This window comes from Pseudonaja textilis, chromosome 3, assembly GCF_049901715.1.
Source record: "Pseudonaja textilis isolate UNSWEBS1 chromosome 3, rPseTex1.2, whole genome shotgun sequence".
Taxonomy (NCBI): Eukaryota; Metazoa; Chordata; class Lepidosauria; order Squamata; family Elapidae; genus Pseudonaja; species Pseudonaja textilis.
Window position 1 is genome coordinate 6,054,475 of NC_141992.1, and position 25,497 is coordinate 6,079,971.

The 25,497-nt window shown below is 45.5% G+C and overlaps 1 protein-coding gene across 6 annotated transcripts in view; it reads right to left on the reverse strand.

Moving 5' to 3' along the window:
- The window catches only part of UCKL1 (uridine-cytidine kinase 1 like 1), a 64,251-nt gene that overhangs the window by 12,847 nt on the left and 25,907 nt on the right, over positions 1–25,497 (reverse strand). For 5 of the 6 annotated variants that reach the window (XM_026697346.2, XM_087928849.1, XM_026697348.2 and 2 more), the window contains 8 exons: positions 24,595–24,666; positions 22,788–22,977; positions 18,835–18,896; positions 10,407–10,426; positions 7,367–7,465; positions 5,184–5,277; positions 2,656–2,718; positions 977–1,099 (listed from right to left, as the gene is read on the reverse strand). In XM_026697346.2, the coding sequence (XP_026553131.2) occupies positions 977–1,099; positions 2,656–2,718; positions 5,184–5,277; positions 7,367–7,465; positions 10,407–10,426; positions 18,835–18,896; positions 22,788–22,977; positions 24,595–24,666 (723 nt within the window). Of the gene's footprint in view, positions 1–976; positions 1,100–2,655; positions 2,719–5,183; positions 5,278–7,366; positions 7,466–10,406; positions 10,427–16,622; positions 16,640–18,834; positions 18,897–22,787; positions 22,978–24,594; positions 24,667–25,497 lie in introns of all 6 variants that reach the window. The other variant, XM_026697347.2, reaches the window with a different exon arrangement.

Genomic DNA, 25,497 nt, shown 5'->3' on the forward strand with positions numbered 1-25,497 from the left:
ACAGGGAGTGGAAGGGTGGCTCCAGAGGTTGTGGAGGAGGCTGGGGAAGGGCAGAGGCCGGCTGGGCAGGCAGAGGAGGACCCAGGCCCATCCCCTCTCCATCCTAGGGCATGCAGGGAGGAGAGGATAAGGGAAAGACGTGGTCTACTCGGGAGGAGAGGGCCTTGACCCTCTTCATGGGATGCAGGTGTGAGAACTGCATAAGAGTTAGGACCTGCGTGCTAGCAAACTCTGGAAACAAACTCTGGATGAGGTTTATCTTGGTTAGTGCTCTTCCAATGGACTATACCGGATTATCTTCTTGAAGTTTATAATTAATTATCCTGATCTGTCCTGGAACTTACTTCAGTGCGTTTTGTTTCTGGTTTTTTAATGCTTTTTGAGTTGGACTGTATTTCTTTCGTTTGGAATGTTATTTTGGAAAGAGTTTAATCTCCAACTGTGATCAATTGAACAGTGAAGCCAAGTTGAAGGCACTTAAGAACGTTTATTTATATTTTGGTTTTTGTTGTATTTGTGGGACCCTCCGGCTCATCCCATATACATGTATGTATATGTACAACACACACACACACACGCATGCACACACGCATGATAACCTACTCCCAGATTAGCAGGGATTAACGTCAGACCAAGCAGAAAATACTATGTATAATTTTGATCCAAACTTTTAAAAAATAAGATACTGGGGGGAAAAGGAACTGTTTTAAAAATGGAAAAAGGTATTGGTAACATGAAATTGGAGGAGTTAGAGCAGCTAGAATCCCCTAATTTTTCTCTATCAGGCGGACAAACATTAAACAGACCCAGCATGGCTGGCGGGGGAATTCTGGGAGTTGAAGTCCACCTATCTTAAAAGCTGCTGAGGTTGAGGCAAGGTGAGAGAATAAATGTAAATAAGTCAAGAACAACTTCGTAAAAGGGGTCCTGGATCATTCTGGGGCTTCCTCGTCTTCTCCCGTTTTGAGCACTTTACCTCAGGCTCCCCCGTGTATCGATTCGTCTGAATCAGGATGGTGCCGATCCGGACATCCTTGCAAACAGCCCTCAGGGCTGGCTCCATGGTCTCTCCGGCCCTCAAAATGGAGACCCCCGTGATCTAGGAGAGAGAAGGCGCCATTTTAACGGCACTTCAGAGAACCAGATCCTCTTTGCTTTCCATCTTCTCCGGCTTAGATAAAAGCTCAGAGTATTGTTATTATTATTATTATTATTTGACTTGTTGCCTCCAGTCAGACAACCATCCTCTCTATGGAATCCCAGAGTGTCATTTTTATAAGGAAAACAGAACAACATTTTTAGTTCATTGCTTGCCTCCTTCCTCCCTTCCTTTCCTCCCTCCCTCCCTTCCCTCCCTCCCTCCTTTCCTTCCTTCCCTCCCTTCTTCTCTCCTTCCTTCCTCCCCCTCCCTTTCTCCTTCCTTCCCTCCCTCCCTCCCTTCCTTTTTTCCTCCTTTCCCCCTTACCCCTCCTTTCCTCCCTTCCTCCCATGTCTCCTTCCTTCCTTCCTTTCCTTCCTTCCTTCCTTCCTCCCTTCCTCCTTCTCTTCCTTCCTCCTTTCCTGCCTCTTCCTCCCTCCCTTCTCTCCTTCCTTCCTCCCCTCCCTTTCTCCTTCCTTCCCTCCCTCCCTCCCTCCCTTCATTTTTTCCTCCTTTCCCCCTTCCCCCTCCTTTCCTCCCTTCCTCCCATGTCTCCTATCTTCCTTCCTTCCTTCCTTCCTTCCTTTCTCCCTTCTTCCCTCTCTTCCTTCCTCCTTTCCTGCCTCTTCCTCCCTTCCTTCTCTCCTTCTTTCCTCCCCCTCCCTTTCTCCTTCCTTCCCTCCCTCCCTTCCTTTTTTCCTCCTTTCCCCTTCCCCCTTCTTTCCTCCCTTCCTCCCATGTCTCCTTCCTTCCTTCCTTCCTTCCTTCCTTCCTTCCTTCCTTCCTTCCTTCCTTCCTTCCTTCCTTCCTCCCTTCCTTTCCTTCCTTCCTTCCTTCCTTCCTTCCCTCTCTTCCTTCCTCCTTTCCTGCCTCTTCCTCCCTTCCTTCTCTTCTTCCTTCCTCCCCCTCCCTTTCTCCTTCCTTCCCCCCTCCCTCCTTTTTCCTCCTTTCCCCCTTCTTTCCTCCTTTCCTCCCTTCCTCCCATGTCTCCTATCTTCCTTCCTTCCTTCCTTCCTTCCCCCATCTCACAATACAGTGACTTTGGGCAACGCTGAAAAACCAAATTGAAGACATATCAAACTAAATCAGCCCAGACGTAACCCAAGTGAATTCAGAACTGCAGTTATAAAAATACTTAAAACTCTTTTCGAATCTCTCCCTCTCTCTCTCCCTCTCTCTCTCACACACCCTCTTTCTCTCTCTCTCTCTCTCTCTCTCTCGCCCTCTTTCTCTTTTTAGTCACAGACGCAAAGAAGAGGATACTGATATTATCCAAACCCCGGGGCAGAGCGAAGCATTTGCATTACATTTCGCACTTTTTGGGGGGTGGCTCTACATCTTCGTTCTGCTCCGAATTCGTTCTGCTACTGCTCTAACAATTTTAGCAACTGCCCAACCCTCTCCGTATTAAAACAGCCTTACAAAAATGATTTTTTTTTCCCCGTTAAAAAAAAACACATGCTAACAAACAGTCACATGATTTCCCTTTCAAGGATTCTCTTGCGGCTTGGACTTACTTGCTTCCCACTATATGTACAACCTTCGTAGTCCTCGCCTTGTGGCGTTTGCACCGTGCAGCTCTGGAAACAAAAGGAGAACGGCATAAACTAATCATACATTCCGGTTGGTCCTTGTCTTTGCGACCCATTCCAAGTTGTGACCAATGCCAAAAAAGGTCCTGGACAAGCAGGATTCAAAGTTCAAAGAGCCACACACACACACACTCCGACCGCATTTTGGACACTTGGTCGCAACTGGCCCACATTTGGTGGCGGTTTGCATTGCCTCATGGTCCCATGACTGCAATGTGGAGTTTACTTCCTGTTTCTGGCAAAAAAAAAAAGCATCATTGTGGACAACAGGTTGCTTTAACCTTAAGGGTCATTTACCTTAAGATTAAAGTAACCTTATTAAAGGGTTGCATCCATGCCCATCTTAGGTTGCCTGTTGCAGCATCCATGCTGTGACTCAACATAGTTTGCTCTCCTTTGGAGAGATACAGAATAACAGAGTTGGAAGGGGCCTTGGAGGTCTTCTAGTCCAACCCCCTGCTCTCAAGCAGGAGACCCTCTACCTTGCTGGGCAAATGGCTGTCCAGTCTCTTCTTAAAAAACCTCCAGTGATTAAGCACCCACAACTTCTGGACGGAAGTCATTCCACTGATTAATTGTTCTCGCTGTCCGAAAAATTCTCCTTAGTTCTAGTTTGGAATTTCTCCTTGATTGGTTTCCATACATTATATCCTGACTTGCCCACAGGTGCTTTGGAGAATAGGTTGACCCGCTCTTTTCTGCAACAACCCGTCAAATATTGGAAGACTGCTAACATGTCACACTAGTTGTCCCAAAGGTGCTTTTTCAAGAGGCAACTGGACTTCCCTCTTTTTCTTTGAAGACCTTTCACTTCTCATCCAAGAAGCTTCTTCAGCTCTGGCTGGATGGTGGGGAATGGAAGGATTTATACTCCTTGCAGACAGCTGGTCATTTGCATTTTTTTAGCAAGTCACTGAGGCCCCTTGGAGGTTTTACCTGTGTCCTCAGGGTCACCTGAGTGGTGCAAATGAGTGTGGAGCCTTCTTGGAACTGTTGAAAACCTTCTGGGAATTGTCCTTTCAGCAGGACCAAGAAGACTCCACACGCATTTGCGCTACTCAGGTGACCCTGAGGACACAGATAAAACCTCCAAGGGGCCTCAGTGACTTGCTAAAAGGATGCAAATGACCAACTGTCTGCAAGGAGTATAAATCCTTCCATTCCCCACCATCCAGCCAGAGCTGAAGAAGCTTCTTGGATGAGAAGGGAAACGTCTTCAAAAGAAAAACCAGAAAGTCCAGTTTCCTCCTGCAAAAAGCACTTTGGGGACAACCATGTCCTGGAGGACTGAGAATCTCCACAGAGATGTCACACTAGTTCTTCTCTTTGTTAGACTAAATACATCAGTTCCTACAACTGCTCATCGTATAGTTTAGCCTCCAGTTTCCTAATCATCATTTTTATACCTCTCTTTCTAGAACCTCAACATCATTTTTGTATCATGGCAGACAGAACTGGTCTAACTGTGGTCTAACCAAGGCATTATAAAGGGGTATTAAAACTCCACATGATCTTGATTCTATCCTCCTGTTAATGCAGCCTAGGACTGCGTTGGCTTTTTTGCCTGCTGCAGCACATGGCTGGCTCCCATTTAAGTGACTGTCCACTAGGACTCCAAGATCCCACGCATATTTACTGCTGTTGATCTGTGTACCACCTATTCTATTTTCCTTGCCTAAGAGTAAAGTCTTAACTTTTCTCACCACTGAACTGCATTTTGTTAGATAAGGCCCAGTGTTCAATGATGTTCAATTTGTCACTTGTATCCTTTCGATTTATATTGACTGTTTCCTAGTATGATTTGATTGCTTATTGTACCTTATGACTGTTATTAAGTGTTGGACCTGATGATTCTTGACTCTTGATGAATGTATCTTTTCTTTTATGTACACTGAGAACATTTGCACCAAGACAAATTCCTTGTGTGTCCAATCACACTTGGCCAATAAAGAATTCTGTTCTATTCTATTCTATTCTATTCTATTCTATTCTATTCTATTCTATTCTATTCTATTCCATTCCATTTCATATTCTTATCTCTCTATTCTATTCTATTCTATTCTATTCTATTCTATTCTATTCTATTCTATTCTATTCTATTCTATTCTATTCCCATTCCATTCCATTCCATTCTATTCCATACTATTCTATTTCTATTTCTTTCTATACCATTTCATATTCTTATTTCTCTATTCTATTCCATTCCATTCCATTCTTTTTCTATTCTTTTTTTCTATTCTATTCTATCCTATTCCTATTCCATTCCATATTCTTATTTCTCTATTCTATTCATTCTTTCCTCATTCTGTCCTGTCCTGTCCCGTCCCATCCTATCCCTGTCCCTATTCCATTCCATTCTATCCTATTCCATTCCATTCTATGTTCAGGTCTCCATCATTAAACCAACGTATAAAGCAGACATTTCTTTTTGTTCTCTCTGATGAGTAACCTACCTGGAAGGGCAGAAATGACAACGCATGCTCAATGAGAAGACGCATTAGCCGCTTGGAGTAGAAAATAAACTCATCCCGGCTTGTCCCCTTGTTTCTGGAAAGCAAAAAAGGGATGGGAACAGTGGTGGGATTCACCCTTTTTTAAAACTACCGGTTCTATGAGGGAGTGCTTCGCGCGCCTGCACAGCGCCCCTCAACCACCAATTTTAGGCTTCAAAACTGACCTTCGGTCCAAGTGACCGGGCTGCAAAGGTGATGGTGAGGGAATTGTACAGTGGAACTTGCCAGATTCGGTTAATGCTGCTTGATAATACAGTAGAATGACATTGCGGGGAGTTCTTGACTTACAACCATTCGTTTAGTGACCATTTGAAGTGACAATGGCACTGAAAAAAATTGATTTATGTCCTATTTTTACACTTACACTTGTTCAGTGAATCTGTCTTCCCCATTGGCTTTGCTTGTTGGAAGCCATATTGAGACCAGAGGCTCCCACACTGCCACATTTTGATCCTGGGAAAATGGGAGTGGGGGATTTCTTGGGAGTATATGTAGTTACACATAACAACATTCTTTTTTCTAATTCAAGGTCATGTTATTTCTGCACCTGGGTGAGGGGATGTCTCAAATCGGGATGGAGGGTGATTGGGGCATGGGATGCGATGATGGGTGCAGGGGATGATGGATTTGTAGTTTTTACTTATTGCAAGGAAGCCTGGAACTTTCAGATTCGGGATTCCTCAGATGCGCCAGTTTACTATCCAATTAAGGCAGAACTTTTGAGAAGATGTCTGTCTCGGAGTGAAGGTTTTCTGGAACGCTTGACAGTCGGAAGGTTGCAAAAGGAGATCACATGAGCCCCGGGATATGGCAACCATCATAAGTATGAGTCAAGGGTTTGAATTTTGATCACGCGATTCTGCGGGATGCTGCAATGGTTGTAGTTGTGAAAACGGTCTTAAGTCACTTTTTCCAGGGCCTTTGCAACTTCAAACAGCTGCTAAGTGAGCTGTTGTAAGTCAAAGACAACCTGTATTCCACACACACCAGAGTTGATAGCAGAGTAGAGGAAGGGAGGATAAGGAGACTTAGAAGACTTAGAATTGACTTAGAACTTAGAATAACTTTATCGTCACTTTTGGATGTACACGAATCGGCTGTCAGGACTCCCAACAAATCTACCCCCATTCAAATCATAAGTCTCTAGCCACATCTCAGAGAAAAGAAAATTGATTTATTATTAGAAGAGGCCATGCTGGTGTTGGCTGGATGCAGCCGATACTAAAATACATCATTCATTTCCCTCTTGACCCAGGTCTTCCCCATACCCCCTGGATGTATATTCTCCAATGGGACACATCCATAGCCAAGAGTCATCAATCATGCTCTCCAGTAACATTCTTGCACTCTGACAACTTTGGGCTGCCAGGATGATTATCTAGGCACTTAAGGAATGCACCGTTTTTCCCCACTCCCTTTTTCTAGCAGCTAAAAAGACCAAAGGAGTCTCTCTTTAGTCGACATCGGCATACATTAAAATGAAATTTCGTTGTGTTGGAAATTAAAACCCACCCATCTCCTAGAAAAACAAAATATTTTAGAATATACTAAAAAGGTAGAATATGTCCCCTAAAAGGGAAGTAGAAACTCAGAAGGCAGAAACCCACACACACCCCAACCTTTGTTAACGGGCCATTAAGTCCTGGGGCCTAGGTCTTATTCTACATAACAAAGATCTACTCCTTCAGACAGAGCCATTTAATTGCCCTTCATTGCACCGCCCACCAAGTTTCAAGCAAACTTAGCCGACAAGACAACCTACAAAGCTAGCTATGACCTCTGGCAGCAACCAATCAGGATGCTCTTCCTGTGCCCCAGGAAGTTCAAAGCCCAGAGAGGGCATAAAACCCAGGGACTCTTAGCACCTCTCCCCCTTTTTGCCCAGGATCCCCCAATCCACGTGGTCTTGTCCACCATTAAACCATCTTTCCAAGCAGTCGCCATGTTTCCAGTGTCTTCCTTCCCCACTTGGAACTGAACTCAGAAGGATATTCCTTCCAACAGTCGCATCCAGCTCTCAAAGGGTCTCCACCTCCAATACACACTATACATAAACATGACTAAATGAATATGCAAAATAATGAGGGTGGACATTTGCACCAACTTGGAGGTTGAACACTCACCGGATAATGGTGTGCATCCCCCTGACCTGCGGGGTGTTCTTCAGGACACTGAGGGTCTTGGGAAGGGGGTGACACTGATGAGCAGAAGCCAGCGCTGCCCTGGAAATGAAGAGAAAGTACGGGTCAACTTGAGGATAGATCTCCCCAAGGTCTCCTTTTTCCCACCCCAACTAACCACACAGGCTTTCCTGGCCACCCTTCCTGGGCTATTCAGGGAAGAAGTGTCTTCCCTGAAGACACTTTTGAGCCTTCTTTTGAGCTAAACACGGTAGTCTCGCGACACTACCCAAGTTATTAGGTAGTGTGAAGTATTCAATATTGTTCTACTTCGTACATTTTAAGAAGAATATTTGTAGAACTGTTGGGGTCCTCAGTGCTCTCTGAGCTTGGTGGCTTTCTTGGAGACGTTTCATGAGCCAGCTAGGTAACTTCCTCAGTGACAGAAGGGAGTGGGGTTTGTGGAGTGGAGGAAGAGGACTGTGGGGTCCTTGGCGCTCTCTGATTTGGGTGGTTTTCTTGCAGATGTCTCATGACCTAACTAGGTAACGTCATCAGTGCTAGCAGTACAGGCTACAGGGAGGAGGAAGAGGATTGTGTAGCTCTTAATAGTCTCTGAGCGTGGTAGTTTTCTTGCAATGTTTCATGACCCAACTAGGTAACATCATCAGTGCTAGAAAGGAGTGCAGGATACAGAGAGGAGGAGGAGGAGGAGGAGGAGGAGGAGGAGGAGGAGGAGGAGGAGGAGGAGGAGGAGGAGGAGGAGGAGGAGGAGGAGGAGGAGGAGGAGGAGGGATTGTGCGGTTCTTGATAGTCTCTGAGCTTGGTTGTTTGCTTGGAGATGTTTCATGACCCAACTAGGTAACCATCATCAGTGCTAGAAGAAAGTGGGATTTACAGAATGGAGGAGGAGGAAGAGAACGACTGTACGTTCCTTAGTGCTCTCTGAGCTTGGTGGTTTTCTCGCAGACGTTTCATTACCAAACTAGGTAGGCACAGAGCACTGAGGATGTTATGTAGTTGGGCGACGAAATGTCTGCAAAAAACCCACCAAGCTCAGAGAGGACCAGGGATCTCTCCAGAAGACGGCGGTTCTGAGGGCACAAGGTGAAGCAAGAACATTTTTATAAGGAATGACAGCTAAGAATTCAGGCTGCCAATAATTATACAGGGAAGGGAGACAACAGGAACGACGGAGGAAGGGATTGGCCAGAAAGTTGAAAAAAACTCAAAAATGATTTATTCAAGACGTGCCTTATTCTGATCCTTCCCATATCTGGGGGCTGCCCCCTTATCCTGTCTCAAAGAAAGTTACCGGGAACCGAACCAGGAAAACGGAACGGGTCAGCCACCCTGCCAGTTCTGTGTGGTTGGTTGGGATGGGTCCAAGGACACCCTCAGCCCCGGGATTTTGCAAGAAAATAGGATGCTGTCTTTTAACCACCCCCACACAAATGAAAGCAGGTGTCATTCAAAAGCCAGACTGGTTTCAAAGCAACAGACAGGGAGACAGGGAGACAGACAGACAGACAGACAGACAGAGATCCCAACAACGTGGATTAATCAGGAGTCCAAATAAGTTTGCAAAATTCTCTGAAAGCGTCAGCGTGTAGCAAGGGGAATCAGCTCTGCATTTCGGTCCATTTGGCATCACCAGTTTAAAATTCCCTCAGGGCTGGCAGGGGGAATTCTGGGAGTCGAAGTCCGCACATCTTAAAAGTTGCCAAGCTTGAGGAAAACACAGTTTCTGGAGATAATATTCTCTGGCTGGGGAATTCTGGGAATTGAAGTCCATACAACTTACGTTCGGAAAACACTGCTAGAGACACTGCGCTAACCCACCAAATTACTTCATAGGGCTCTTTTCTGCTTTTCCATTTAAAAAAGATTGAAGAATCCTCCTATAATACCGTGTTTCCCCCAAAAATAAGACCCTGTTTTATGTGGGGTTTTTTTTGCCATCAAAAAAGGCACCAGGTCTTATTTTCGAGGGATGTAATCCACTGACTAACCTCACTTGTGCACGTCACTCCCAGCCTCCTTTTTGCTGTCAGAAGCCTTCAGGAACTACTACTTCTGCGGCCGGTAAGGCTTTCCTGAAGGCTTCTGCACCTGGTAACAGAGCTCTGGATCGATCCAGAGCTTTGTTATCAGCTACAGAGGCCTCCAGGCCTCCAGCCTTGCCAGCTGCAGAAGAAATGGGCCGGTAAGGCAGGTGTCGAGGTGTGCGAGGCCTGACTACAACTGTCCAAAGTAGTAGGACAGCTTCAACCTCCACATCCTCACCCTAGCTTAATTTTTACCTGTGCGCTCTGGAGGGGGCAGGATCTTAATTAGGGCTTATTTTGAGGGGTAGGACTTATATTGGGTGCATGTGTAAAATCAAGCTAGAACTTACTTTCAGGGTAGGTCATATTTTGGGGGGGGAAACAGGGTATCAAGTTTCCACCTCACAAAAATCACCTCATGCTTTGATTTCAAGAACGGGGCCAAACTACATGTTATACTCCCTCTGTGAAGATATCCACTCCCTTAAAAACAAGGCTGCTAGACAGTCTTCATTGACTTCAACTGAATTCTACCATCTTAAATGACCTCAAACACAGACCTGTGTTTGAGGCCACCTAAGATGGAGGCTATCTGGAATGGAAGCCCCGACTTGGGTTTCTTCTCCTTTCCAGCCCTGTTCATGAACCTTCTGAGGTCCATGGACCTCACCTAAACCATGGTGACTCCCATGTCTGTGGAATCACCTCATCATGTTGATGGGCCTCCAGAAGTTACCTAATCAAGTTCGAGTCCAGAAGTTGGAAACCTACTCCAAATGTTTTCCCAGTGATGTCATTGTTGGCAGGTTGACTTTGTTGAGGGACCAGAGACACAAAACCCTGTGTTTGCTTAGAGAAGACAACCCTAAAACCACACACCAGCTGGGTTAGAGGAAGGCCAAGCTAAACCACACCCTTGCATCTTTGATCAGCAGCAGCAGAAGCTCACACAATTTAGTACTCAGATCAAGCCAGGATGCCAATTGGTTCCTCACATATCCCAGCGCAGCTTCCTCTGATCATCAAGGAGGGTTGAGACATTTGGGATGAAACCAGGTAGGAAAACCGACAGAGCAGTCCCCCGTGCCAGAGAATTGAGGTTTAGGGAGGGGAGAGGGTGGAGGAGAGAGAGAGAGAGAGAGAGAAATCAAAAGAAAAAAAGAAGTCAAATGAGAACGCTCCCGATGAAGAACGAAAATGGGCTTCTGAGGCAAGTAGAAACACGGGTGGAGGTGTGAAGGTCAAGCACCAAGGCCAGCACCTTCACCATCGAAGTCCTGTTGAGATGGTTCAGGGTTCAAATAGACAGGACACGGAAGGAAGGGTGACCATTGAATGTCCCTGTGGAGATTCTCAGTCATGGTTGTCCCAAAGGTGCTTTTTTTTCCCAAAAAGTAACTGGATTTACTTTGGTTTTCCCTGAAGACGTTTTGCTTCTTCATCCAAGAAGCTTCTTCCGTTCTGGAGAACAGAACGGAAGAACAGAACGGAAGAAGCTTCTTGAATGAGAAGCAAAACGTCTTCAAGGAAAAACAAAGAAAGTAAGTCCAGTTGCTTTTTTGGGGAAAGAAAAAAAGCACCTTTGGGAGTTCCACCACCGAGCTTCCCATCCAAAAATATCTGTGATTGAGACGAGAAGATGATTCTGATAAGAATTTTCTGTCCTAAGGAACTTTAGGAAGGCAGCCGAACCACCAGGAGCATCGGCGACACAGCCAAAAATCAAATACAAGTAGTCTTCGATGTATGACCACAATTGAGGCAGTTTGGTGAGCTGTGCCTCATTTTGCACCTTTTTGCCACAGTTCAGCGAATTGCTGCAGTCGTTAAGCAGATCATGTGGTCATTAAACGGATCTCGCTTCCCTCCCCATTGACTTTGCTTGTCAGAAACTGGCTGAGGTCACAAAAGGGGACGCCAAGACCCAGGACAATGCAACGGTCAATAAGTACATGCCGGTTGCCTAGCGCCTGAATGTTGATCGCCTGACCACGGGGATGCTGCAATGGCCCTTAAGCGTAAAACATGGTCATAACTCAGGTTTTTTTCAGTGCCGTTGTGATGTCAAAGAGTCCCTATTATCATTTCACATACGGCGTGTCATATGTGGACTAGGAATGTGTATTAATATTCGACTAGATTAGTGGAAAAGGAGGAGGGGGCTCAGTGGCTAAGACGCTGAGCTGGTCGATCAGAAAGGTCGGCAGTTTGACGGTTCGAATCCCTAGCGCCGTGTAATGGAGTGAGCTCCCGTTCCTTGTCCCAGCTTCTGCCAACCGAGCATTTCGAAAGCAGGTAAAAAATGCAAGCAATGGTGGGAAGGGAAAAGTGTTCCATGCGCCTTCGAAGGTGTTTAGCCACATGACCACAGAGACGTCTTCAGACAGCACTGGCTCTTCTGTGGCTTTGTAACGGAGATGAGCACCGCCCCCGAGTCGGAAACGAGTAGCACGTATGTGCGAGGGGAACTTCTACTTTTAGATTAGTGGATCCCAGTAAAATATAAATGTTTTTAAAAATCTACGTTCAAATATCAATGTCCTCTAAGCCATCTAACCACTGAAGCACAGCATTGTTTATATAAATAGTCACTAAATGAATGGTTGTAGCTCAAGGACTACCTGCAAACATTGTTTGGAAAGGTTACAGATAGTCCTCAACTTAACAACAGCTCATTTAGCGACCGTTCAAAGTTACCACGGCGCTGAAAAAGGGGACTTCTAACCATTTTTCACACTTAGGACCATTTTTCACACTTATGACTGTTGCAGCACCCCCCGTGCGGTCACGTGATCCAAAATTCAGACGCTTGGCAACCGATTCATATTGATCATGCTTGCAGTATTCCCAGAGTGAAACGATCCCCTTTTACGACCTTCAGAAAAGCGGGAGCCGGATTCACTGAAAAGAGCCGTGTTACTCACTTAACAAATGCAGGGATTCAGATAACAGGTAATCAGAGTTGGAAGGGGCTTTATAGGTCATCTAGTCCAACCCCCCACCCAAGATGGAGACTCTACCCCATTTCTGACAAATGGTAGTCCAATCTCTTAACAATCATGGCAGAAAATGGGACAAACTCACTTAAAACAAATATTTCACCCACCGACATACATTTCAGGATCCACTTGGTTGTAACTCAAAGGTTACCTTTATTGTGGGGAGGGGGAACACTTTTTATGACACAGGAAATGTGAGTTGTAGACCTATCCTCCAAAAAGGTAGCAGCAGGGCTGGGCTGTTGGGGGTTTGCAGGTGTTCGGGGGAGCCCCTCGCTAACATTCTTTGAAGATCAGAGAACCCCCAAATCCCAGTCCTGGATGGCCATGCCCACCCCGCCCCTCCCCTCCCCTCCCAGGAGTCCCCACGCGGCCTGTTTTGGATGTAGGTAAGGGCAGGGCGAGCGTGGAGCCTCCGGGAGGGCAAAAAACGGGCCTCCCGGAAGTTTGGGAAGGCCGGAAATGGGCCCATTTCCGGCTTCCACAGAGCCTTCCGGAGCCTGGGGAAGCCATTTTCACCCTCCTGGAGGTTCGAAGAAAGCCTCCGGAGCCCGGGGAGGTAAAAAAAAATGCCCCGCCCGGTGGTACAAGAGGCTGACTAGGCCACGCCCACCATGGCCACGCCCACCCAGCAACCGGGCAGAGAACCCGTTGCTGAAATTTTGGAAGCCCACCCCTGCACAGGAAATGTGAGTTGTAGACGGGGGCGGGATTCAAAATTTTTAACAACGGTTCTGTGGGCGTGGCTTAGGTGATGGGCGTGGCTTGGTGGTCATGTGACTAGGTGGGCATGGCTTGGTGGTCATGTGACTGGCTGGGCGTGGCCAACTCAATATCACTCACATCGAGGCATGCATCTCCTCGCCTGGCCTCTCGTGACTGTGGGGATGCTGCAACAGGCGTAAGTGTGAAAAAATGGTCGTAAGTCACTTTTTTCAGTGCCATTGTAACTTTGAATGGTCCCTCCACACAAGCAAAGTATCAGCAAAGGAGGGGGAAAAAAACTCCAGAGAAGTTCCTGAGACAGGAAGTCTAGTCCTGCCAAGAATATAATAAGGGTTGACGGAGAGGCAGTTTCTGTAAGCAACACCAGAATGTTTCCTTCCTGCCTTCCTGACAGGATTAGCCCAGTCATTTCTTCTAACAACCGGTTCTCCGAACTGCTTAGAATGTTAACAACCGGATCTAGCAAATAGGTGCGAACTAGTAGAATCCCACCCCTGGTTGTAAACATATACTCAAAAGAGGTAGCAGGTCTCCACCCAAGACCTGAAAAGTGCCTCTCGCCCTCCATCGCCTTCTTTTCTGTCTCATCTCTACTCGGGGTGTGGGGAGGGGCAGTGGAAAAATCTGGTCATTTGGTTTGTGTGTGGCTTTTCTTTTTTCTTTTTGTTCTTTTCCGCTTTGATGTTTCAGAAACCCCGTTTGAAAACCGGCGGTTCGGTCCTTCCTCCTCAACTTCCCTTCACGAGACCAAAGCTCGAATTGGAGAGTGCAAGCAAAGAGACTCTGATGGCAGGAAGAGAGAAACGGAAGAAAAAGAAAAAGAAAACCTAAGACAAGGCGATAAAACGATACCAACCAACAGAGGCATTTCAAGCAAAGACAGAGGCTGCTTTGAATGGGCTCCAGTCTTTTGAACCGGGGCGGTGATTTGGTTTCTTTGCTTGTTATCCAATTTATTTATTTATTGTGCAATTGTTTATGGAATTTTATTTATTTAGAAATTTGTTTATGGAATTTATTTATTTATTATGACATTCATTTATGGCATTTATTTATTATGAAATTTAGGACATTTATTTGTGTAATTTATTATGAATTTTTGCTTTATTTATAAATTTATGTATATATATATTTGTGAAATTTATGAAATTTTACTTTATTTATTTATAAATTTGTGAAATGTATTTGCCGCCCAACTCGCATCCAAGGATACCAGGTGGCTTACAACATAAAAACATTAAAGCGCATATATGTATGCATGTATGAATGTATGTATGGCATTCAGCTTTGTTCGGGTATTTTCCCACGCCATTATAGTTGTGCTTTTAAAGTTGTAGCAACGTTTCAGCAGAATCTCATCTGCCATCATCAGGCTTCTGTATTGTGTTCATCTGTGAGTCAGACTTTTACAGTGGTTTCAGTTTTAAATTTGGGGCTAGCCTACTGCTGTGCCAGAATGGTTTTTTCTTCATCCTGATTGGTTGGGAGTTTTGGTCTGTGTTTATTGGTCTTGGAGTTTGCTGTGTTCTGCTTGATTGGTGTTTGTGTGAAGCCAAAAGTCTCTCTCTCTCTCTCTCTCTCTCCCCCTGAGAACGGAGCTGGAGACGGTATCCTGCAATCCCAAATAAAGAATGATCGATCGGTAGGAAAACGGGGTGTGGAATTTTCCTGCAGACTTTTGGGGTTTTTTTCCAGAGTCTCTGGTCCGCGGGATTTAAAACCATGAGTTTAGTGGTCCCTCAGGCCCAAAAGGTTGGTGACCCCTGGGCCACAGAACCCTTTGCTAACGTTTTTGGTCAGTCCTTAGCTTTGGGGTCAGGTGGGGGTCAGCCAGGATGAACAGAGTACAATTCCTGTGTTTAACTATCGGCAGCCTTTGACTTACAGCCGTTCATTTAGTGACCGCTTGAAATTAACAAAAACCATTCTGAAAAAGGAACTTCTGTTTTTCACACTTTACAACCATGGCAGCATCTCCAGGGCCCCATGATCAAAAACTGAGATGCTTGGCAACCGACTCACACTTTTTATGACCATTTCTGTGTCCCAAAGTCATCGGAGGATCTTTTGTGACCCCCTCCTGACAAGCAAAGTCAATGGGAAAGCCGAATTCACTTCACAAACGGGTGACTTAACTTAAAAAATGCAGTGATTCACTTAACAAGGGGGCACAACTCCGTTAACAACTGTCTTGCTTAGTGTCTCAGTGTCTTAGTGGATAACCAGCTAAATATGGGCCAGCAGTGTGCACAAGCAGCCAAAAAAGCCAATGCAATCCTAAATTGCATTAACAGAGGGATACAATCAAGATCAAGGGAGGTACTAATACCACTCTATAAAGTCTTAGTAAGGCCACACCTAGAGTACAGCATCCAGTTTTGGTCACCACACTATAAAAAAGATATTGAGACTCTAGAAAAAGATGATTAGGGGATTGGAGGCTAAAACATATGAAGAACGGTTGCAGGAACTGGGCCTGGCTAGTCTAGGGAAGAGAAGGACCAGGGGAGACAGGATAGCAGTCTTCCAATATTTGAGGGGCTGCCCCAGAGAGGAGGAGGGGGACAAGCTATTTTTCAAAGCACCCGAAGGCCAGACAAGGAATAATGGCTGGAAACTGAACAAGGAGAGATTCAACCTGGAAATAAGGAGAAACTTTCTGACAGAGAAAACAATCAACCCATGGAACAGAAGTTGCCTTCAGAAGTTGTAGGAGCTTCATCACTTAAAACTTTCAAGAAGAGATTGGACTGCCATCTGTCAGAAATGGTATAGGGTCTCCTGCTTGGGCAGGGGGTTGGACCAGATGACCTATAAGGTCCCTTCCAACTCTAATTATCTGCTTAGCTCAAATGGAAATTTTGAGCACAATTGTGGTTTTAAGTCGAGGACAGATCTTGTAGATCTTCTTCCCGGATATATTTTCCTCAATCTGCACATCTTAAAAACTTTGCATTTTCTAGTGGTCTCCCAACCTGTTCATCATCTGGTCCTTGTTCCAGTTTCCAAGCCGGCTATGTCACCCCACCTGGACCACAGGATGTCAATGAGAAGTCTACACCCCCACTCCCAGACCCAAATATGCCAGGGGGGGATTGTAGACTCAGAGCAAGATCTGTGGACTTCAACTCCCAGAATTCTTCAGCCAGAGTTGAAGGACCCCTAGCTAAGATTCTGCGTAGTTCAGAGATGTCCCAAATCCCACTCCTGCCCTAAGATAACAAGGCAAAGACCAAATAAGTTGAATTTAAAACTAAAAGAGTTGGGTTTGTTTGTTTTTTAAAATTGAAAAGGCCAACACGGACCCACGATTTGAGGACATTTTAATCCTCAAATACGTAAGAGAAATATTTCTTGTTATACGGTTTGCTAGATTTTGGCACCCAGGAGCAAACGGAGCTGGCCTCTGTCCTGCTTCAAATGCCTCTGAGGGGGATGCAGAAGGAAGGAGACAAGACAAGGGGGTAAACAGGCACCCATCCTTACCTGACGCTGAGTTCACGCTGCAGGAACAACACAACACAGACAGCAAAATCAGTTATTAAAATACCAGCAGGGAAACAGGAAGCCGGGAAGGAAATTAATTCAAAAAAATCAAAACAAAACAAGAATAGGCCTTCCATATTCATCCACTTACGACTATATGACTGTAACCTTGTCGCTTGTATCCTTATGATTTATACTGACGGTTTCCTAGTATGATTTGATTGCTTATTTGTACCCTATGAGTATTATTAAGTGTTGCACTTGATGATTCTTGACTCTTGACGAATGTATCTTTTCTTTTATGTACACTGAGAGCATTTGCACCAAAGACAAATTCTTTATGCGTCCAATCATACTTGGCCAATAAAGAATTCTATTCTATTCACTGCCCTGCAAAATTCATGTTTTAGTCTTTTTTCTTAAAGGATTCACGGTCTCAGTTTTGCTCAGAACAAATTTATGGAACAATTCGGTTCAGTGTTGGTTTCAAATATTTGTCATTTCTTTGTTTGGTTCTATCCTGCCTTTATTATTATTATTATTTTTAACAAGTAACTCAAGGTGGTGAACATATCCAACGTACCATCCTCCTTCAAACTTCCTCCTAACAAAAACTCGGTGAGGTGAGTTGGGCTGAGAGAGACTGACCCAAAGTGACTCAGACAGGTTTTGGGTCTAAGGAGAGACTAGAACTCACCGTCTCCTGGTGATTGACTCAAGGTCACCCAGTTGGCTTTCATGTCTAAGGTGGGACTAGAACTCACCATCTCCTGTGACTGGACCCAAGGCATTCAGCCGGCTTTCATGCCTAAAATGGGACTAGAACTCACAGACTCCTGATGATTGGTACAAAGTCACCTAGTTGTTTGCACACCTAAAGTGGGACTAAAATTCGTCTAAGGTGGAACTAGAACTCCTTAGAAAGCCTGCTGGGTGACTTTTGGCCAATCACAGGAGATGGAAACATCTCCTGTGATTGGCCAAAAGTCACCCAGCAGGCTTTCATGCCTAAGGGGTGACTAGAACTCACCGTCTCCTGGGGATTGGCCCAAAGTCACCTTGGCAGCTCACAGGTCTAAGGAGAACTAAAACTCCTGGTGACTGGCCCCAAATCACTCAGCCTGCTTTCATACCTAAGGCCGAACTAGAACTCACAGTCTCCTGGTGATTGGCCCAAAGTAACTCAGTCAGCTTTTGCACCTAAGGCAGGACTAGAATTCACAGGCTCCTGTGATTGGCCCAAAGTCACCCAACGGGCTTTCATTCCTAAAGTGGGACTAGAACTTGCAGTCTTCGGCTTTCTAGCCTAGAACCTTAAGACTAGACCAAGAGTTATCAAGAGCTGTTGAGTGAAGGCTGTTCAATTTTGACATAGATGGCCTCTTTAACTCCTCTTCCAAACCAGTGTTCCTCTCTGTCCACAACATGGACTTTGCTGTCTTCCAAAGGGTGGCCTGTGTCTTTTAAAAGCAGATGGACTGCTAAATCTAGTCCTGGTGGATTTGTTCTCCTATGTTGTGCCATGCGTTTATGAAGTGGCTGTTTTTGTTTTCCTAAGGTATAGAGCTCCGTATGTCTCGCTGCATTGTACTGCATCTACCATGTTGCTCAGTTTGTGGATTTTTAACGTTGTAAACCATCAGGACTCACCCGTGTGTGAGCTGGGCAGCCATATACATTTGTCTCATCAATAAATGTTGTCTAATAGAATTCTTCCAATTTTCCCTGGAGCTCTTAAATTGCCTGGCCCCAAATAGGAAGTCTCCAGTAAAAATGTAGGGCGATTTTGATTCCCCCTAAAATCTTAGAAATGGATAATCCTCAATTTATGACCACAACCGACCCGAAAATTGGTGTTGCTAAGCGAGACAGAAAACAGTTTGGAATAGATCCTGAACTTTGCATCAAAATGGCCGACACAATAGCAATAGCGCTTAGACTTATACACCGCTTCACAGTGCTTTACAGGCCTCTCTAAGCGGTTTATAGAGTCAGCCTCTTTCCCCCAACAATCTGGCTCCTCATTTTACCGACCTCGAAAGGATGGAAGGCTGAGTCGACCTTGAGCCGGTCAGAACTGAACTTCTGGCAGCGGGCAGAATTATCCTGCAATACTGCCTTCTGACCATTGCTCCACCAGGGCTTCAGAGCAAAGAGGAAAACCTGACACCACCCAATGCAGGATCTTCCTTAAACATCCATCACATCTCACCTCTTCTAGTTGGCTATGCACATGCTGAACGATCAAATCGATAGCAATGGTATTTCCACTACCTAAAAGGAAAATAAGAGAGAGAGAGAAAGAGTTAATGTCACGGATGAAGGAGAAGACTTGTAGCTCAGGGTTGGAAGGAGGGGTCCTTGATGCTCTTGGTTGAGACCAAACCCCACTCCCTAATAGCCCTGAAGACACTACCTAATTAGGTAATGAAACGTCTGCAAGAAAGCAACCAAACTCAGAGAAATGAATGTCAGTTTAATTCCTGTAATGACCTGGGAAAACCCCTAGAGGGCGCAAGCAGCCTACAGATCCCCATGCAAGACAAAAATTAAGAGTTGTACTTTTCTTTCTGTTTTTATATATATATTAATTTTTTTAAATTTTAAAACAAATCCATCTTTCAGTTATACCTTATGTCATCTGGGTACATATATCTTGTTTATATTTTGTATAGATTTTTTTACTAGGATTACTTCATGTTACAACCTCCTCAACCATATATATCTTATCATTATAAAATTACCATTTAACTTCTTTATTTTCCAACCATTTATAAAATAAATCGCATATCATATAATATTCTGCTTCTTCTTTTTTCTTTAATTGCTGATGTTCATCTACTCATTTCTGCACATTCCAACATTTTCATAATTACCTCTTCCTCTATCGGAATCTTTTCATTTTTCCAATTTTGTGCAAATACAATTCTAGCTGCTGTTGATATTATGTATAATTAAATTTGCTTTTTTATTTACTATAATTTTCAGGTAAAATCCCCAATAAAAATATCTCAGGTTTTAAATCTATATGTTGCTTTATCATCTTTTCCAACCATGTATGTATTTTTGTCCAATATCTTTTAGCTTTACATGTCCACCACATATGGTAGTATGTTCCAGGTGTCTGATGACATTTCCAATATTTCGCTGATTTGTCTTTAAACATCTTTGCCAGTCTTGCCGGGGCGAAACGCCATCTGTATAGAGTTGTACTTTTCTCAAACCAACTTCCTACTTAACAAGCCCACAACTACAGGTAGTGTCAGATTTGGAAGTCATATTGCGACCCGATGCTCCCACGCTCCCACATTTTGAGCCTGAGAAAGCGGGAGGGGGGAAAAATATATTGGAGTATATCTAGTTAGACATAATAACATTCTTTTTCTGATTCAAGGTCAGATCATGTTAGCGCATAAGTGAGAGGAAGTCTTAACTTGGGACGGGTGGTGATTGGGCCATGTGACGCGATGATGGTTGCAGGGGATGGATTTTGTAGAAACGTTCAGATTCGGGATTCCACGGTCGGACCAGTTACTATCTAAATAAGTGGAATTTTTGAGAGATGCCTGTCCCGGAGTTATTGAGTGAAATGGAGGTTTGTGTCATGCTCTTGTTGGAGTCTGATTCTGAGGGGGAGATTGAGCAGCTGACAGGGAGTGGGAGTGTGGCTCTGGTGGCTGTGGAAGAAACGGGGAAGAGCACAGTCCGGCTGGGCATTCAGAGGAAGACCCAGGTCCGCTCCCTCTTCATCCTAGGGCATGCAGGGAGGAATGGAGAAGGGAGCAACCTGGCTTGTGAGAGAGAAGAAGGCCCTGATCCCTTTCATTAGTTGCAGCTGGGAGAACAGGATATAAGTGGGGCGTTTGCACACGGCTCCTTGCTGGAAGCAAAGCGTGCTGGAAGCCATGGACTTTTCCCCTTCAACCGAAAAGAACGAACTTCTGAAAACTACGAATCCTTTATTGAAAGGAAGTGAATCCAGTACTAGCGAAAGCAGAATCTAAGGTGCTTCCAGGCATACAGTAATAGATAAAGGGAATTAGAACCCCTCCCTTATTTAGATATGGATTTACTCAAACAAAGAACCAACATTTTAATTCCTCCCTCCCCTTTCCTGGGAACGTATCTTAGAGGATTTTCCCAGGAAGTCTTCTTCTTCTTTTTCTTCAGCGTTTGTCTCGCGCTCTGGCGAGGTCCGCTAATGTCCTTGAGTACTGCTTCCACACCTCTCTGTCTGCCACGTATGTCGGGTCTGCCTTCGCGATCTCTAGATCGGCCTTGATCGTGTCCATCCAGCGTTGCTTAGGTCTACCACGCGGTCTCACTCCTCCGGCAGTCACCTTCATTGCAGATTTGATGATGGATTCTTCCTTGGCGCGGCTCACGTGGCCGAACCATCGTAGCCGGGACTGCCTCATGACCGTGGGGATGGGCACGACGTTGAACCGTCTACGCACTTCTTCGTTCCTGACGCGATCGAGTAGGGTGAGGCCTACCGACCATCGGAGCATTCGCATCTCCATTATCTGGAGTATCTTCCAGAGTTGGAATTTTTATGGTCTCTTCTCCTCTTGCTATCTCTCCAAGAGGTGACAAGTTTCTAGCCACCTAGCTCCAGTCCTCCAGTTGTATATCATGTGCAGTTATACAGAGTCAATATAAGATTTAATATATTCAGGTTACATCAAAAAGGATTACTAGTACCAACTCCCCCACACACCCCCACTCCTTCTTCCATTGAAGAATGGCAGATACACGGATCTGACACGTGCATTATCTTGGTCGAGGCTTATCTGGAATTTGGCGTCAACCGTGGGTGCCGCTTTATCCTTTGAAAGTCTGTAATTTATCATCCTGGCCTGCTGTGTTAATTAATTCAGTATGGTTTGTGTTGGGTTTTTTAAAATTCTAATTATCTTTACTTTGGATTCGGACTGCAATTCTGCCCTTTGTAGACTGTTTTTTGAAGAGTTTGTTACCCAGCCAAGGATAATTGGATATTGGGGGTCCAAGTTGGAGGCATTAAAGGGAATTTATTCTACTTTTGTGACTTGGTTATTTTTGTGTCACGTTCTGGGTCATCACAGTTTGCTGGAATGCTGACAGGTAGTTTTCAACATAAAAAAGTTTGAAGTTACAATGGCACTGAAAAAAAGGGACTTATGGCCATTTTTCACACTTACGACCATTGCAGCATTCCCATGGGCACGTGAGATCAAAATTCGGACGCTTAGCAACTGACTCATATTTATGACAATTGCAATATCCCCGGGGGGGTGTCACGTGATCCCCTTTTGTGACCCTCTGACAAGCAAAGTCCATGGAGGAAGCCGGATTCACTTAACAACCGGGTTACTAACTTAACCACTGCAGCGATTTGCTAAACAACTGTGGGAAGAAAGACTGGAAAACTTGCTCAGCAGTGGAAATTTGGGACTTGATTGTGGGTCATAAGTCGAGGACTACCTGTACAGCTATTCCTCGACTTATGTCCATAATGGAGCCTGTCCATTGCAGTCACGGCGGCTGTAAAATGAGGACCCAACTTTACAATCATTTTTGCAGCAGTTGCTAAGCAAAGGACTGTGATCGTAAAATGACCACTATGGTTGTTAAGCAACCGCTACCGTCATTAAATGAACCCATTTTTCACCACGGGCCGATTTTGTCAAAACCTGGAAGTAAATGCCAGTTTCTGGCAAAAAACAACAACAACAACAACATCACAATGTATTTGGCAAATATACAAATGCAAACCTTTAGGAAGTAAAAATTCGCTTCTATTGGAAGCAAGAGAACAAAATGGATAGAAAGCCCTTCCAAGCTTCTTTTAATATAATTTGATTTGATGTAGAATTTTTTTTAAAAAAAAAAAATTACATCCCTGAAATTATGGCAAGGCTAATTTGCAAATTGCAGGGCAGGCTGGAGTGGTCCATTGGCAGCTGTCAGCAGAGCCTCCAGATTCAGTGGCACTCTACCTTAAGGTCCCAGAGACCAAATCCTTTCAAATATATATATTTTTTTGCAAGCTGGCTCTAACTGGATCCCAAACACTTTCAGAAGCTGAAAAATCAGGCCAATTTGAGCAAGAGATCTGGCAAAGGGATCCCCAGGGTCAGGAATCCAGCCGGGCCAGCCAGCGGCCAATAGAAAGAGGCCTACCTCGCGGGACCACAATGTCGGCTAGTCGCATGGTGGGCTGGATATACTGGTCAAAGGCTGGCTTGACAAACTTGTTGTATTGCTTGATGACCCCCTCAATGTCTCGGCCTCGCTCACTGATGTCCCTGTGCAGACGCCGAACCAGACGGATGTCCGAATCGGTGTCCACAAATATTTTCATATCCAGAAGCTGCAGAGGGGAAAAAAAAAAAAAGTGACATTTGGGTCCAAACCAGATCCTTCCAGAACCATGTGATGGCAAACCTATGGCACGGGAAAGTGGCATGCGAAGCCATGTCGCCTGGCACGCGCAGCCTTGCCCGTTTGTCTTCCGGGTTTCTGGTGTGCATGTGTGCACGACGATCCGCTGTCCTTCATGTGGGCGGCAGTGCCGAAAACCGGACTGTGTATGTGTGCCGCCCGGGTGAATGTCAGGTGCACATGCGCGCCAGAAGCTGGAAGTTCAACTTTTCCAGAGTGCAATTGCTTCGCGTGCGCGGTAGTGCCAAAAACCGGCCTGCGTGCGATCGCCGGTCAGCTGATGGTCAAGTGTGCATGTGCGCTAGAACAGGGAAGTTCAGAGTGTGGCCTTGACAAATGCTTGCATGCGCGACGTTTCCATGCAACCTTTTCCATGCATGGCGCCGAAAAGGCTCACCATCACTACATCTAGAGAAGTGTCTTTCAACCTCGGCAACTTTAACATGGACTTCGATTCCCAGAATTCACAATTGGCCAGGGAATTCTGAGAGTTGAAGTCTGGGCATTGTTGCGGTTCACCGGCAGCCTGTGCAGACAATAGCGGAATCGGACAGTGGGGAGTCTGAAGAGGACTCGGACAAGGGTCCTGCGACCGATGCAGAGATGGGGCCTGGACCATCTGGGAGTTGTGTGCTGACTCCGGAGCCTCCAGAGTCTGGCAGCAGCAAGGCAGAGGAACAAAGGGAGCCTGTTCCCAGTGTGTGTGTGCACAGAGCTGCTAGAAGGCAAGAGCAGCTGAAGCAGAAGGGGCAACTCGGGAGTAAGGCTGGGAGGTGATTGCCCCTTCCTTCAGGTATAAAGGACAGGCAAATGTAGAGAAACCTTTGCAGGAAGCAAAGTCGTTCAGTCAGTTCAGATTCATTCTTGAAGCTCTCTGTATTTCAGTTGGGGTTTTTTTTTTCTAGTTCATTAAACACTTCCCAGGAAAGAAAGGTGGATGCTTATCTCGAGGGACTGTTTGAGATTAATTACCGGCTGGGAATGAAAACAATTCCCAGCGCTGCAATAAAATAAGAATTTTTTTTAAAAAAAGCGTATGCGTAATTATGATCTCAGAAGCCTTGGTCAGAACAGGCATGTTAAAAGTGCCAAGGTTGAAAGACACACTGCTTTAGGAAATGCCAGGAGGTTGGCGGGAAGAGGGTTGGATTAGAAGTGGACTCTGTTCCCCTCCCGTCAGCCACAGAATTCCTGGGACAGTCACTTTGGGCCAGTCCCTCCCCCACACCCCTCCAGATGGACCAATCCCACAAGGTTGTTGTTATTGGGGGAAACAGGAAGAGGGGGTGCTGGATGAGCTGTCTAGACTTGTTGAAAGGGAAATATAAATCTAAAAGAAGTATTGATCATTAGAACCATGCAAGAAGGAAGTGGATGGGAAGGAGAAGGGGAGAAAGAGAGAGGGAGAGAGAAAGAAAGAGAGGCAGAGAGGAAGAGAAAGAGAGAAAGAAAAAGACAAAGAAAAACAAAGAAGGAAGGAAGAGGAGGAGGAAGAGGAGGAGGAGGAGGAAGAGGAGGAGGAAGAAGGGAATCCAGTCTTACTTACTTTCAGGAGGTCCTTATCAGCAAATGCCATAATACCTTCGAATATAATCACGTTGGCGCCATAAAGCATTTTCTGGAAACAAGAATTTTACACAGAGATTGTCAAAATTTGATTACAGCTAGTCCTGCTTTAGGCATGAAAGCCAGCTGGGTGACTTCGGCCAGTCGCCAGGTGACTGGGAGTTCTAGTCCTGCTTTAGGCATGAAAAACGGCTGGGCGACTTTGGCCAGTCGCCTGGTGACTGGGAGTTCTAGTCCCGCTTTAGGCATAAAAGCCGACTGGGAGACTTTGACCAGTCGCCAGGTGATTGGGAGTTCTAGTTCCACTTTAGGCATGAAAGCCAGCTGGGTGACTTTGGCCACTCGCCAGGTGAGTGGGAGTTCTAGTCCTGCTTTAGGCATGAAAACCGGCTGGGAGACTTTGGCTAGTCGCTAGGTGACTGGGAATTCTAGTCCCGCTTAGGCGTGAAAGCCAGCTGGGCGACTTTGGCAATCGCCAGGTGACTGGGAGTTCTAGTCCCGCTTTAGGCGTGAAAGCCGGCTGGGTGACTTTGGCAATCGCCAGGTGACTGGGAGTTCTAGTCCTGCTTTAGGCGTGAAAGCCAGCTGGGAGACTTTGACCAGTTGCCAGGTGACTGGGAGTTCTAGTTCCACTTTAGGCATGAAAGCTGGCTGGGCGACTTTGGCCACTCGCCAGGTGAGTGGGAGTTCTAGTCCTGCTTTAGGCATGAAAACCGGCTGGGAGACTTTGGCCAGTCGCCAGGTGGCTGGGAGTTCTAGTCCTACTTTAGGCATGAAAGCCGGCTGGGTGACTTTGGCTAGTCGCTAGGTGACTGGGAATTCTAGTCCCGCTTTAGGCGTGAAAGCCAGCTGGGCGACTTTGGCAATCGCCAGGTGACTGGGA